The 15472-nt window shown below is 36.0% G+C and overlaps 1 protein-coding gene across 33 annotated transcripts in view; it reads right to left on the reverse strand.

The window, feature by feature from the left end:
* PARD3 (par-3 family cell polarity regulator) overlaps window positions 1-15472 on the reverse strand; it is a 569056-nt gene that overhangs the window by 301275 nt on the left and 252309 nt on the right. For all 33 annotated transcript variants that reach the window (XM_045586290.1, XM_036454403.2, XM_036454413.2 and 30 more), the window contains 3 exons: window positions 7296-7421; window positions 4856-5238; window positions 393-532 (listed from right to left, as the gene is read on the reverse strand). In XM_045586290.1, coding sequence (XP_045442246.1) covers window positions 393-532; window positions 4856-5238; window positions 7296-7421 — 649 coding nt within the window. The remainder of the gene's footprint in view (window positions 1-392; window positions 533-4855; window positions 5239-7295; window positions 7422-15472) is intronic.

Consider the following 15472-nt stretch of genomic DNA (forward strand, 5'->3'; position numbering starts at 1 on the left):
TAAAAACTTCCTGTTTCTCTCATTAAAATACACTTTCATTTACTTCAATTGTCTCTTTTCTGATTACAAACTAGATAGCATTTCTATATTGCCAGACATAAATTTAAAGCCATCTAGAATATAATATCATAGGCATTGAACTTAAATAATGTCAAAATGTCATTATGGTATTATACTTCAGAAAACAAATGTCTGGGTTACTAAAACTGAGTACTCTAAATGAAAAATGTATTATATTTCTTATCAAATAACATGGGACAACAGAAAAGTAAAGCAGAAATGTATTTTTTCGTGATGCATACTTCTGCTAAAATATGTTTCATATTTTATAAAAATATTTTTAAAAAGTAACTTCCAAGAGTTATGGAACTTCTGAGTTGGAAGCCTCTCACCTCCACCAGGCGGTCTCCTGCCTTCAGCCTCCCATCTTGGATGGCAGCCCCCCTGGGGAGGATGTTTTTCACATAAATGGGCGCTGAGCCACCTATCGTTACATCTCTGGAAGTGATGCTGAATCCCAAACCTTCTGTACCTAAATATATAGCAGAAAATGAAAGCAAATAAAATGAGGTTTGTCAAAGTTTACAAGTATATTATACATTTTAAAAAATTGTTATTATTCTCTATACCAACTTAACATTTTATAACTTTCACAATGGCCTACATGTCTTCTAGTATTTTAAAAGTTGCAACAGATTTTTCAAAATAGACTAAATTCTGAATGGTTTAAATGCGTTGCATATCAAAATTCATTATTTTGCGAAAAAAATGGAATCTATCTAAAGACAGTCTAAAGATAATATACATATATAGAAATATGGTTGCTATAGTTTTTAAATTGGTCTAAACCTTTGATTATGAAAATTAATTTAATTTCTCTATGACACAAAACAAAATTTGTTAAAATACACAGTACCTCCAATAGCAAGTATAATTGTGGAATAATGGTATCTACATTTGACAAGTAGGAAGGTGGAGAGGAAGAGAAATGTTCAGGGAGATTAAAAAGAAATAAAGAGAACTTTTTCTAGATACAGATAACAGAATCTCTCCAAACTATAATTAGTCACAGCAATTTGCCAACAGAATGAAACCATTATAATTGCCTCGTTCTCTTCTAACTCACCTAAATCTGACCATGTACATATGGGGGGGAAAAAACAACCAAGGCAAAAATACCCAGTGAAGAACCCATCACAGATCATAGATGGCAGGTCTGAAAATCAACATATCATATTTAAAGGTACTAAACTTAATGAATCATTTAAGAATTACTATGCTGCTTTGTATAATTTCAATTGAAAGTCACTTGGCAGCTTTCTTGACAGACATTCTTATAAGCTCAATACAATGTAGAAGGTGCTTATGTATCACTGGAACCAATATGCAATAGGTCAGAATAAGCCTAGAAAAAAATGTGAAGATTAAAAATTTCTAATGAATCAAAGAACTTCTATAACATTTTAATAATGACTAATTTCTACTAGAAGTTTTAAAAAAGTTAAACTTAAGATATTAGGTTGCATTTCAGTTAAAATGATATTCGAACACATACTTGCTCATTTCAGAATGAATAGATGATGTATAAAGGCAAAAAATTTATAACATTCATTCATTTGATTCAGCACTCTGTATAAACTATGAGGAACAGAATATATACTATAAGTAAACAAACAAATATGGGCAAATAAATACCAATGAAAAAGTGAGTTAAAGAAGAAATATAAAGTAGAAATGAAGAAAATATCAAATAATTATACCTGCATCACAACCTACCGTAAATATTTTCAAGTTCAAACAAAGCATTCATTTACTGTAAATCTAAAGTCACTTTAAATATGCCTAGACTATTTATTTCTTAAATCTTCTGTGCTGAAGACTTGAATGGCACATTGTCTTTATGAAATTTTCCTAATTATTCTGCTGGGACTTTTCCATATGTCTCTGTGCTTTCATGAAACTCAAATGACTTGGAATAACATTTATTAAGAAAAAATTCTAAATTATTCTCCTTTTGCAATATTAATTTAAATGAATTATAAAGGCTGATTAAACCTTAATACTACTAAAATGTTAGCAATAACCTCTAAATCAGTAAGCTCAAAGTTCAAGCAATGACCTTTAAAAGAAAGATAGATAGGTCACAATTTTCATTTATCAAAGCCAACAAAATATTTTGCACTGACTGAAACAGATTATTGATCTTCCCTTCTGACTTTATTAAAAAGCTAATTTCTACAAAAGAGCAGGGTATTTGAGAATGGCAATAAATATTAAGAAATCATAATTATGGAAGAAAGTACATAGGGCTACTCTATTTTGTGATGTTATATGGCATAATTCCAAAATTATGACAAAGAATTATCATAATGAAGGCTTCTTTTTTTAAGTACTTAAAACTGATCTCAGCTTATAAAGAGCTTCTGTCAAAGCATGTTCGGTTAAATAGAATTGAATTTAAAGTTTAACACTGACATACCCTAAGTATCTTATGTACTTCTTTAAAAATGTTAAACGTCTTCTAGCTGGTTTGTCCCAGTGGATAGAGTGTCAACCTATGTACCGAAGGGTCCCTGGTTCAATTCCTGTAAAGGTCATGTACTTGGGTTAGGGGCTTCTCCCCAGCAAAAGCCCTGGTCAGGGCACATGCAGAAGGCAACCAATCAATATGTTTCTCTCACATTAATATTTCTCTTTGTCTTTCCCTGTGTCTTGCACTCTCTCTAAAAATCAATGGAAAATATCCTGGGAGGATTAAAAAATAAATTAATTAAAATGTTAAATGTAACATAATTGGTAAAAACACCTATTAATTACAATGAAAGCTTGTTCAACTCCCATGCAATTATTATTTAAGTAGATGTATTTAGTATTAATCAAAGACAATCAGCATTCTTCACTCTTATTTACAGTAAACTATTTTTATGTAAAATATTTGTAAGTATTGGCAGGAATCCATAGGCAGTTCCAACCTTTTGTCATGTATTTTCACAGTAAATTAAAATCATGGTAGATCTATGAAGCTCTCTAATATTTATATTACTCAAGATGAGCAAAATATTTTTTAAATATCAATGTTTCTATTTTTCTTAGGTTGATAGAGCACATTATTTGTAAATTAACTTGTATAAAATATAACCATAGCTTTTAAAATGCTCTTAAAATAAAAGTTTATTCAAAAATGATTCTTTTAATAGCAAATAACATTTCACTTTATTTAAAAAGTTCATATATCATGAACTGCTAAAATATAAGAATTGTGTCAAAAACTGTAATTAATTAAATAAGTATGCCTGTAACAGTGTAAAAAGATAATGATATTTGTGACCAATATCTATATGACAATGACTAGGTAAAATGTTTTTCTTTTGTTGAGAGATCCCAAGCAGAATTTTATCTTTTTTATAACTCTATTTGTGCTTCTTGTTTTTGCTTAAAAATTAGGGCCTGACATTTTAGTACAGAAACAGGAAAAGGATCTGCCATTTCTCATTTAGGAGTTAATAGAGCTAAAAGAGGTTTATGCTGTTATGATTCTGTTTGTAATGTGTTTCAAAAGTGGAATAAAGCTGTCAGTTCCTAATCATGTCAACTAAGTAGTTGGAGCTTAAAAGTCAATTACCAGAAATAAGGAATCTGTGGTTCACATAAACCTCAATGAAAGAACATGACTTAGAAAGTAAATAGGAATCTCAAAGCTTACAACCTTGTAAACCTTAGCCCAGATGGAAAGAAAATTGGCTAAATGTTAAGATATGGAATGTTCTAACAGGAAATTAATGCCAGCAACAGGCAGGTGATGTCAGATAATTTGCTCAACTTTCTCTGCAAGTTCATTTCCATCTAATTATAGGAATTGGTTGGGCTCACAAAAATAAAAGTATCTATATATATAATCTATAGATATAAAAGGGTAATATGCAAAGTGTCTCCTCTGGAGTTTGACCAGTTAGTTTGATTGCTTGCTATGACATGTGCTGACCACCAGGGGGCGGCATGGAATGAAGGAAGGCCCTACCTGGCTGCTGGAAGGCCCAATAGGTCCTGATTGCCAGCCAGGCCTAGAGACCTTATCCGTGCACGAATTTCATGCACCAGGCCTCTAGTTCTTACAATAATACCATTTTTAAAGACATAATTTAAAAACATATCAAAATGATGTTAAAATTGATGACTGATAGTGAAAATATATCTCAATGCCTGGAGAGGACAGCAATTGGAAATCAGAAATTCTAGTATATGCTTTAAATCATAGATCCTGTATACAAGGATCCATGGTCTATAGGACAGGGATACTTAAAGAAATAAGTTGACATAACATAGATATAATAAATATTTAGCAAGGCCCATTATAATCTTCCTGTCTCCTTAAGAAATGGAAGCAGTGTAATATGCTGGAACAATGAACTAGTTTCTCCTCATTCAACCACAAGCAATTGACAGTGTCAAAGGAATCAATCACTTCCAATAACCAAAATGGTAGGGTTGAAATGGAGGACATTTCTAAAGTCCACATCAAGAGGGATGATCAAAACAGTGAAATCCTCATGTTTTGGGTTTGAATATAACATCCTGAAATCATTTTCCTTCATTGTTAAAAATTTTACTACAGTAGTAACTGATACTTTCAAATGAAACTTATTTTTTAGTCTTATTCTCTGATCATTTGAATTTTTATATAGCCAAATTAATCTGAGAAGCATAAAAATACATTTTAAGTACTTTTTAAAAAAATCATTACATTACTTCTTTCACATAATGGAATAAAACATAGGGTGTTTTTGGATTAGTTGGTTTAGTTTTAGAATAAATTCAAGTTAGTTTTATAATAAACTCAAAACAAGTTAGGTTGTACCTTTCTTAAGCTGGATAGTCAGTCTCTTGCCTATTTTTTTGGTGTTATAACCACTGCTTACACTTGTTCCAAATACACTTTGTGGTGCTGGAGCTGGAGCTGCCGGTGGCTTTCCCACAGGCTGTGTACTCTGAGGTAGTCGTGAGTGTGAGTCCATCTGCTCCGCCTGGTGGGTCGATCGGGGTGCTCTCTGCGGTGCCTGAAACCCGGCACTGTTCACACTCCTATTATCAATATACTGGCTGTCAGGGCTGAAGCGGCCTGAATAGTCATTGTTCTTCTCACTTTGGGAGAGTTGTTCATACTGCTCTTTATTTGCTGCAGGAACCACATGGAACCAAATGATGGGTGTTCGCATGGCCTGTCGAAACATATGCTGTGCTCTGGGTTTGAGAATGAATAGAAAATTAGCAAATTAAGACTTGCAGACAAAAGACATTATGAGCTTAATTAAGTATACTAATTAAGCAACAAGAAATGATATAGTTTGCTGAGACTGAAAACCAAAATTTTGATATCCCATTTATCAATCAAATTTTCAAGCTCTGATAAAAGCATAGCTGTTTCTCCAAATTTTAATTTCTCATCCTCTAAATAAAAAGGAGAAAATCATCATAACTACAGATAAAATACTGTGCTCTAAACTATAAATCATTAAATAATATAGTTTTAAGTACAATAGAGGCATTATAATTTTAATATTAATAGAAATTAAATACAATCTCCTCTCTACAACTCCAATACCACTTTTAAAAAATTATAGCCCAGCCCTGGATGGTTTAGTTCAGTGGATAGAGCATTGGCCTTCGGACTCAGAGGCCCCAGATTTGATTCTGGTCATGGGCATGTACCTTGGTTGCGTGCACATCCCCAGTAAGGGGTATGCAGGAGGCTGCTAATCAATGTTTCTCTCTTTTCAATGTTTGTAACTCTCTGTCTCTCTCCCTTTCTCTCTGTAAAAAAAAATCAATAAAAAATATATTTTTAAAAATTATAGCCCAGATGGTATTGCTCAGTGGTTGTGGGTGGACTTATGAACCAGGAAATCATGGTTTGATTCCCAGTCAGGACACATGCCCAGTTTGCCAGCTCGGTTCTCAGTGTGGGGCATGAAGGAGACAGCCGATCAATGATTCTCACTCATAATTGATGTTTCTCTATCTCTTTATCTTTCCCTTTCCCTTAAATTAATAAAAATATACTTACATACACACACACACACACACACACACACACACACACAAATTTCTAAATTATTTCCTTATAGGGAATCATTTAAGCTTTTAAAGAAATAAAAATACTTAGAAATATACTTACAAAACAATAGAAAGCACATTATGTATCAGCAAAATTAATCCAAGTCTGTGTATGCAAAAACTTTAAGAACACCAATAAGCCTCCATGATTCAGAATGCTAGGAGTCACTGACCCCGTGCTACTCCATGACCAGTCCAGGAATTGCACTGCCTCATACTAATTGCAAAGTCCTTATGATTTCTGCTCACTCCTTCCGATTTACAAAAACTGATCAACTTTATCTTTGTATAAATGATCAGGATAAGAAAATCTGGACAAACCATTCATTGTGGTTCTAAGAACCTTTGCTTATTTGTCCTGAGAGACATTATATATATATAAGACAAAGTTGGAAATGTGAGTTAAAACAAACTGGTATCCTGGTAAATTTTCCAAAAGGTGAGAATACCAAAACTGTAAAGCCTAAATTGGGGCCATAATAATTTAAGAAATATTCTACCAATCAGAGGACATTTTATATTTTTTAAATATATTTTTATATTTATTGATTTCAGAGAGGAAGGGAGAGGAAGAGAGAGATAGAAACATCAATGATGACAGAGAATCACCAATTGGCTGCCTCCTATGTGCCCCGCTCTGGGCATCAAGCCCACAACCCACTCATGTGCCCTTGACCTGAATCAAAACAGGGACCCTTCAGTCCGCAGGCTGATGCTCTATCCACTGGGCATAACTGCCAGGGCCAGAGGGCATTTTAAAATACAGTCTGATGGTAGTAATTAGCTCCAATTTGATTAAATGTTTAAAAGTTACATAAACCAGCCAAAACTGGTTTGGCTCAGTGGTAGAACATCGGTCTGCGGACTGAAAGGTCCAAGGTTCGATTCCGGTCAAGGACGTGTACACTGGTTGCAGGCACATCCCTGGTAGGGGGTGTGCAATAGGCAGCTGGTCGATGTTTCTCTCTCATCGACGTTTCTAGCTCTCTATCTCTCTCCCTTCCTCTCTGTAAAAAAATCAATAAAATATATATATATATATTTTTTAAAAGTTACATAAACCAGAAAATACTTCTCTCATACAAGGACAGAGATCCCAGATTTGGTGTGGGAAGAATTTCGATGACTGCACTCTATCATGCCTAACGAAAGGAAGCACTGCAATGTCTCCAGCGCACACTTACTGTTCAAATCTTCTGTTTCGAAGGTCGCCATCATTAATCCTGACAATGCAATCATTCTCATGAAAAAGGTTTTCTTGTTCAGCTTTACCACCTTTCTCCAATCGTTTTACTAATAACCCCAGGGTTCTGGAACATTAAGAATGCATATCATTACACACATAATATTTTGATCATGTACAATGTCCCACTGCTTTAATGCTGGTATTATAGTTATAGAGACTTCCTAATAAAGGGGCACATTAAATTGCTATTTTAAACAGCATTGCAGAAAAAGTTAAATAGTATAAATGATGTGTAGAAAAGAATCCTTTCAAAAAATATAACAAATCATTTCTGGTTGGTTAGTATTGTGTTTCTGGAACAAACTGTATACTTCTCTCTATGCTTAAAAATGCTTTAAACAGAGCTAGCCTGATGGCTCAGTGGATATGGCAGTGTGGGTTATGGATGAGCATGCATTTGTACATAAGTTTGTCGGTTTTCTGTTTTCCACCAGCTGGTACACTGCTAATGGCAACCTCCATCTTACCATGAAAGTAAAAGGAGGGAGGAAAGACTACTTGAGCACATTATACGTTTGAGAAGGAAAATATAAAAGAATTAAAAATAGAAGACATTCCATTCCTGGCTTCTGAATTTGATCTGACCTAATATTCTGAATTTCAAAACTTGTTAGATCTCCCTGTAGTAACTTGTTGTCATTATTCCTATGGAGGAAAACAAGTAACATTTTAAAAATAATGCCACATACTCATCTCTTTAATGTATATTCAAACTTCAGGTTGAAAGAAAAGCCTGAATAAACTTTTAGAGACTAATGTGAAGGGGAGAAAGGTAAAAATTCCTATTGTACATAATCTAGAACAGTGTTTCCCAAAGTGTGGTACGCGTACCCCCCGAGTTTGGTGGGGGTACGTGTTGCACTGAAGTTTGGTGGGGATATGCACTGCACCATGCTTAGCTGCATCTAATTCTATGTTCTCATGAGTACGAGGGGTACTCAGCGTTATGAAAATTATAGAAGGGGTACACATATGTCAAAAGTTTGGGAAACACTGCTCTAGAACATGAACTATTTGACTGACAAGGAAGGACATTATTCATTCCCCAGAGCAAACAGTAAAACTTTATAGGACACAATATAAGAAATATGAATTTTTACTTAGTTCTAGTGCTGTGACTTACTTGATGGATAGTATAAATTCTATATCAGAATCATGTTAAAATTTTTATGAACTTATTTTCGGCCTCTCCAAAGTTTGTGTTTTATTTTATAACCCTATCATTTAGAGAAAAAAATGCCCAGATTGATAATACAATTTAGAATCCTGCATAAATTAAAGTTGAAGATACTATCATTTCCAATAGCTTATATAAATATTTTCCAATAACATACAATTTGAAGTACCCTACATATATTTCCAGTAGAGCTATACCCAAAGAGTTTCTTCTTTTACAGTAAGTGTTGTTATCTGTTCTGTGGCCATTCATCTTACTCCTCTGTTATTGTTACTGATAGATATGCTTTCTCTCTGCTATTGCACCGTAAGCTCTTGGAAGATGGAGAAGATGGGCTTCAATAATATGTGCTCAGGCACTTAACTAGTAGTAAGTGGTAAGTGACAATGGAATGAATGGGTGACTGAGAGTAGCTGAGGCAAACAAGTCTCATATTTCTAATTAGCTTTTGCAAAATAGAATACAAATGAAATGAAACTGAAACTCAGATCTTTTCCTTGGTGAAGGTGTCATTTACACCAAATCTATAATTGAACTGAAAGAAATTAAGTTGTAGCAAAGGTTCTTCTTCAATTATTTTGCAATTTAATTTTGTTTCTTTCATGAATATTTACAGTCATCATTTACCTTCATTCTAAATTTTATTATTAAATATAGTAAGGAAGCATTGTGTTTTATTAGGCCAAGTCTAACAACTAGCAAGAAAAACAAGAGAAGATAACATTTAAATTGCCTACTGCAACTTTACCATTTGAGGATTAGCATCTACTAGTGTAAGAGTCTAAAAATATAGTGAATGATATAAGTAATTTTTATTGCTTACTACCATATATTGGAAATAAATCAATATAAAAATTCTCTGAACTCAAGGTAAGAATAAAGCATACTGACATAGCTGCATGAGCAACTTAACAGACTGAATCTGTATTTGGAAGAAAAGAGATTTCATAATATGCCACACCAATGATGAAGTTATTGTTAAAATATCATCATACCTAAAGTCTACCTCCTTTTGCTTCCCTATTGTTTAAGTTATTTCTACGTCCAATTGAACAGTGTTCTAGAAGAAGAATCAAGTTAAGACATATCTATGATTCTGTTGAATGGGACAAAATAATTTGAGAAATCATATTAAATCTCAGTTACTGATACTAGTGGAACAAGTAAAGACATTTAGCTGCTTTACCTTCAAAGGAAAATGTGACTAAATGACCCAAAAGCCATCGTGACATAATTGCAAATGTGGTGCCACACCTGCTGCTACAAGCTGCTTCTACAGACTGAGACTACTTAAACAATAAATAAAAATACAGCACTGGCAGGTGGCTCAATTGGTTGAAGTGTCCCATAAGGATGCAGGTTCCATTCCCAGTCAGGGCCGGTTCAATCCCAGGATAGGGAACATGCAGGAAGCAAACTGATTGATGTTTCACATCAATATTTATCCCTTTCACTCTCTCGCCCTTCCTTTCTCCCTAAATATCAATAAAAACATATCCCCATCTGAGGATTAAAAAAAAGCCCCACAAAACAAAACATAGTTTCTGCAGTAAAAATATATGCTACCAAGAGTAATCCAGTTAGTTTTTATCAGTGAAATCATAATTACAGCCTAAATTGAGTAATAATGTTTTGATATAGTCTAAAATAGTTGGTGTGTTTCAAAAGATCCACAGAATATTTTTTTAAAAATATATAGACTATGTTTAACAGAAATTACTTAGCAGATAACACTGATAATTTAAGTTTATAAATGTATCTCTAATAGTATTAATTCAGTATTTATGACATATAAAATAATATAACTTAGAAATCTATAATTTAACTCTATAGGTAGCATCAATATTTTTCAGATGAACAGGTCTATGGATTTATATTCATTTAAATAATTATTTTTCTTTTAAATTTTACTTTTTTCTTTCTGGGAATCACTCTAGATGATAATCTAAAGTAAAAAGGCATGGCATTCTTCATTTATGGCCAAATACTACAAATAATAAACTACCACACTTACATAAAATATAACTGAGGTTTACTAAATGAAGCTTTAGAATTCAAAGTTGTTAAAATAGTCACAAAATATCAGAATCCTATTTCTCAGCAGGTAAGAGATAAGAGAACAGATGGGTGGAGTTAGTCAGCAGAGGAAGATTTTCACCCTGACTGACATGGCAAGTAATCAGGGAATGAAAGAACAGACTGAATTCAGAAGTTATTATAGTAGCCTTCTGATTTCTAAGTACTTGACCATACTATTAGAATCATTCTCTGAAAAAGAATGAATTCAGTTAAAAGGAAAGTAGCACAATCTGCAAAATTATCTTGTTAGCTTCACTAGGTGAAAATGGCTACAAAGCAATGAGAATGACCTATCAAAAAACTTCATAAGAAAATTAAACTGATAACATAACAGCTAGACTGAGAATGAAAAGTACTTTCTGAAGGGAAATCAACGGGAAGCAATAACAGATGCTTCCATCTTCCTGGAAAATGTGTGTGTCCAAGCAGATATATTTCTATTCCTCCCACATTCAATTTAAAGGAATCTCAAATAGTATATATAATTAAAACAATTAAAGTATTTATCTTGCAAATTCAACCATCAATTAGAACTTGACCTGAAGTAATAAAGAATTGACTACCTCTGGTATTGTGGTTCCTAAAACACTTTTAGTAAAGAAAATAACTGAAGGTAATGAACTTCAAAACATTTTGGGATGTCAATATGCTGGAACAGAGAATAGTTTTTCACCTTGGTGATTACCAGGATTCCTCATTAAGAGCAACCATTTTCCATCAAAAGAAACCACTTTGCAAAAAATAAGAGAAAGAGAGGGAAATGAGGAGCTGGACAAACTTTGTTTGGGGGAAATAGTACAGGAACAGAAACAACCACCCAGATAGAAAGAAGACTTGGTGTACTGGATACTGGAACAGCAGAATTATGAAGATGTGGCTACAGGATTATGGGGTGTATGATACACAATCTCCTTGACCTCCCATATGAATCTAATATAAACCCAACATAGCACATATGATTTTTGAGCAAATAAATATTTTTTCTTATAAATCTGAAACATTCCCAAACACAGTCTTTTTCTACTGCTTCTTATTAATCTTTTTCAAAATCGTGTGTATGTAGGGGGAGGGGGGAGGGTAGCGGGAGGGAGAATACTACATCCACGGTGAGTGTGTGTGTGTGTGTGTGTGTGTGTGTGTGTGTTACTATATCCACAAATCTCACTTTTGAATAAATTTATTTTAAAAAACGCAAATGAAATAGGAATTTTTTAGGGATGAAATAGGCAGGTTTAGGGAACTTCTAAAAATTAAAAGGGAACATAGAAAAAGCACATTCTATTAAGCTGCAAAAAGTTACATTTGCATAAGACAAGGGAAAGGCAGAAGTTATATTTCCATAAAATAAGGGAACTGGGAATAACCAAAGATCTAAATTTAAAAAAAAAATGAAGAAGGGCCTCATATCCTTTGTGCAGTTTGACCTTTAAGCACAGGAGTTTCTATATTAATCAAGTCAAAGGGGAAGAGTGGCCAATCAGAGAGGATATCGAGGCATAAAAACTGCAGCCTTTATAAACCGGGATAAAGGAACTCAGTGGGACTCTTTCCCTCTCCCTGCTCCCCACATCTATACTTGTTCTTCAATTAATTTCCACTTTTGCTATACCATCTTCTGTTTGTGGTTTCAATCTTTGATTCCGACGGACAAATAATCTGGGGAAGCAATCCTGCCCAGAGGAACACTTCGTGTTCCATCCAAAAATTGTGTGTCAGCCCTCTTCACGTCGAACAGTGAATATACCCACAGATTCTGTCCCTTTCCTGATCTTGAGGCTGATGGATGACCCACCAGACACTTAAACTTGGATACCATCTAAAAAATTGGCATTTTTCTCTCTTTCACTACTCCTTTCTGGATGTATTCTCCAGGGCCAAAATCACAGCGGCCATACGTCAGTCAAGTAAAAGCCACTAGGGCAATTGCCACTAGAAGAAAAAATCTCCCATGTCAGGATAAACTGGTGCCGGTCGGATTAAGCATTAGGCTGCTGCCAGTCTGAAGACAAAGCCCAGCCATCAACTGAATGAGTGAATGGGCTCAGAAGAATCACGAGGCAAATTCCTCCCTCTAGTTTGAGAAATTTGAATGTCTTTAAGTGCGTAAAAGGCCCTGCAAGGGTGCTGGGAGAAACATCTCCATGGTGTGAAAGCAGCCTCATAGAAACAACACATGTCCAGGGGATACAAATAAGGGTTGGTCACCCAGCATTCCAGGTTTCCAAAAACAGCACATTTCTGACCCACTACATATGCCCACTCCTCTGGCCCAGATCCCAAGGTTTTAATCAGAGAGTCATCTGCTATCTCAGTCAGGTCAAACAGCATCCAGCCAAGATCTCTGCCTCAGCAGTCCGGATCCCAAAAGCTTAACTCCTCAGCCTCCATTTGTGCAGGCCTCTCTAGTAAGGATCCTAAGGAAATACTTTCAGGCAAGAGTTAACAGAAGTGGAGCCAGCCAATTGTTTTCCACTCCTGGCATAGGAGCATAGCCCTACATCTTCCCATCAGTCATAAAAGGAGTTAATCACAGCCCTTAGCCACTTCTGCCACCGCCCCCCATAGAAGTTGTAGCCTTTCAGAGAATTCAGCATTACAGCCAGACACAGCTGTTAAGGCAGCCAATTAATTACTAGGTTGCTTGTCTCTTGCCTTTATTGTGATCCTATAAAATGGGCACCTACTCTCCAGAGTGTTACTCAAAGTCTTATTTTCTCCAAGTTTTTGTTTCCTGGTCTGTAATTAGAAATTTGGATAGGTGAGCCATTTCTCACAACTCAGGGACGGGTCCAGGACTTCTATACCCCTGGAGAGGGGAAGGCTGGTTTAAGGGGAGGCACGCACCACCCAATCTTGGGTGGCCTCTTGGCCTAAGCCCCATCTCTTCATGGATGCTATAGAATAGGCCGGAGACTATTTGTCTTTGGAAGATGGAGAAATGACACAAGGGGGATATCCACGAGACAACCAGGCAAGCCACGTGCATGGGCCAAATTGATGAATTGAACTAAGTGTCATTTTGGTGGTTAAGTATCTTCGGAGGCCGGGCACATGTGACTGGGAAATGTCTGGGACATAAATAAAGTGAATGCAGAATTCTGATTTGCGGTTCTATTCTCCTGCAAGGGAAATGGCCTGGAGGGATAAAGCAGATCTCATTCTGGGGTTTGCACAAAAGATGTGCCGAGGATGGGAAATAGGAACTCTAGACCTAGGGAATGCATTCCCCAAAATAGTCCATTGGGAGAATGCTGAGGTTCCGGGGAGGGTCATCCCCCAAACCAGGAGAGGAGACATTGCTCTGCTTTGGTGCTTTTTTAAACTCAGGGCATTCTGTGGTGACTGTGGGAGCCAGTAAATACCCTGTTTCCTCGAAAATAAGACAGTGTCTTATATTAATTTTTTCTCCCAAAGATGCACTAGGTCTTATTTTCAGGGGATGTTTTATTTTCGGGGAAACACGGTAGTGTGTACTGGTATAGGATGTCTCTATTGATATTGTGTCTTTGTTGTTTGGATCGATCTTTTTAAAGATAGGGCACGCCCAGCTTGGCTGGGGGCCCAGCTGCCTGTGGACAGGCTGAACACATGGCAGGGATTTCAGGAACTTTAAGGCATCAGCAGCCAGAAACTGAGGGTTTGAATTCTGAGAGACGTTTTGTCTATGTGTCTGGAATGTAACTTTGGTTACTGATGTTTTTTGCTGGTTTAGTTTGCTCTTCGTCTTTTTATGCACATAGGGAACTTTCTGATTCTGTGCTGTGTAGGCTTTGTGCCCCTCAGAAACAAAGGTCATTTTGCTGTGCTGGGTTAAGATTTTAAGATTCTGAGGCTAATTTGAAAGTATAAAATTTGTGAGGTTGTATATGTGATAAGGTTGAAGAGAAATGTGTTAACCCAGGGAAGTTTAAACAACAGCCAGACTACTAGCTAAAGTTGTAGCCCTCCTGCAACTAACAAACCATTATCTCCTTGCCTGAGGAAAAACAGGAGGGGGAAGAGGAAAAAGAGGTAGTTTTAACCTGAGAAGCAGCTTTTAGGTTTCAGAGCAGCAGAATGAGAGGCTGCACTTGCGAAACCCTCTCAGGTGCCCAGGAAGGGAGAGGACGGGGAAATCTGCAAAGCCTGCCCAGAATCATGCCTAAAACACCCCGTATGCAGTCGGTACACAGTATCAGTAGTGCCTGAACGGGGTGGTTTGTGCCTGCCTGTGACACCCCAACCCACGCAGAACTGAGGCTGGCTATGTGGTGGTCACAGAATGGTGGCTTCTGCGCTCATAGGAGCATGGTGACAAGGGAATAGGTGGGTGCCACGTCCTCCCAGCTTTTCTCCGCAACAGTCCAAAAGCATATTATATGTGTCTGTGTTTCTGAAGCATTACTAGAATATACAAGTTATTAGCCAGATTGAAAAGGGTTAATTCCGCCCTAAACAGTTTGGCTCAGTGGATAGAGCCACAGGTTGAGAACCACTAGCAGGGTTGCCCAAGACCATCAGAAAACACAGATATTTACGTTATGATTCATTAACAGTAGCAAAATTACAGTTATGAAGTAGCAACGAAAATAATTTTATGGTTGGGGTCACCACAACATGAGGACCTGCATTAAAGGGTGGCGGCATCAGGAAGGCTGAGAACCACTGTTTTTAAGCCTTTCCTCGTGGCTTTTGAATAAGGTTTCTTACAAAACATAATGCAAACTCCCCAAATAGAAAAAGAGATCGAGACACAGAAAGCATGCCATTGAAATAGTGCATCTTTGCACATGATCTTGGATGCATAATTAGAAGTTTAACTGCTTTGATTATATTAAGGATTATACCACTACATTTTTACAAGATTCATTAGCCTAATT

Source organism: Pipistrellus kuhlii, unplaced genomic scaffold (assembly GCF_014108245.1).
Source record: "Pipistrellus kuhlii isolate mPipKuh1 unplaced genomic scaffold, mPipKuh1.p scaffold_m20_p_1, whole genome shotgun sequence".
Lineage (NCBI taxonomy): Eukaryota > Metazoa > Chordata > Mammalia > Chiroptera > Vespertilionidae > Pipistrellus > Pipistrellus kuhlii.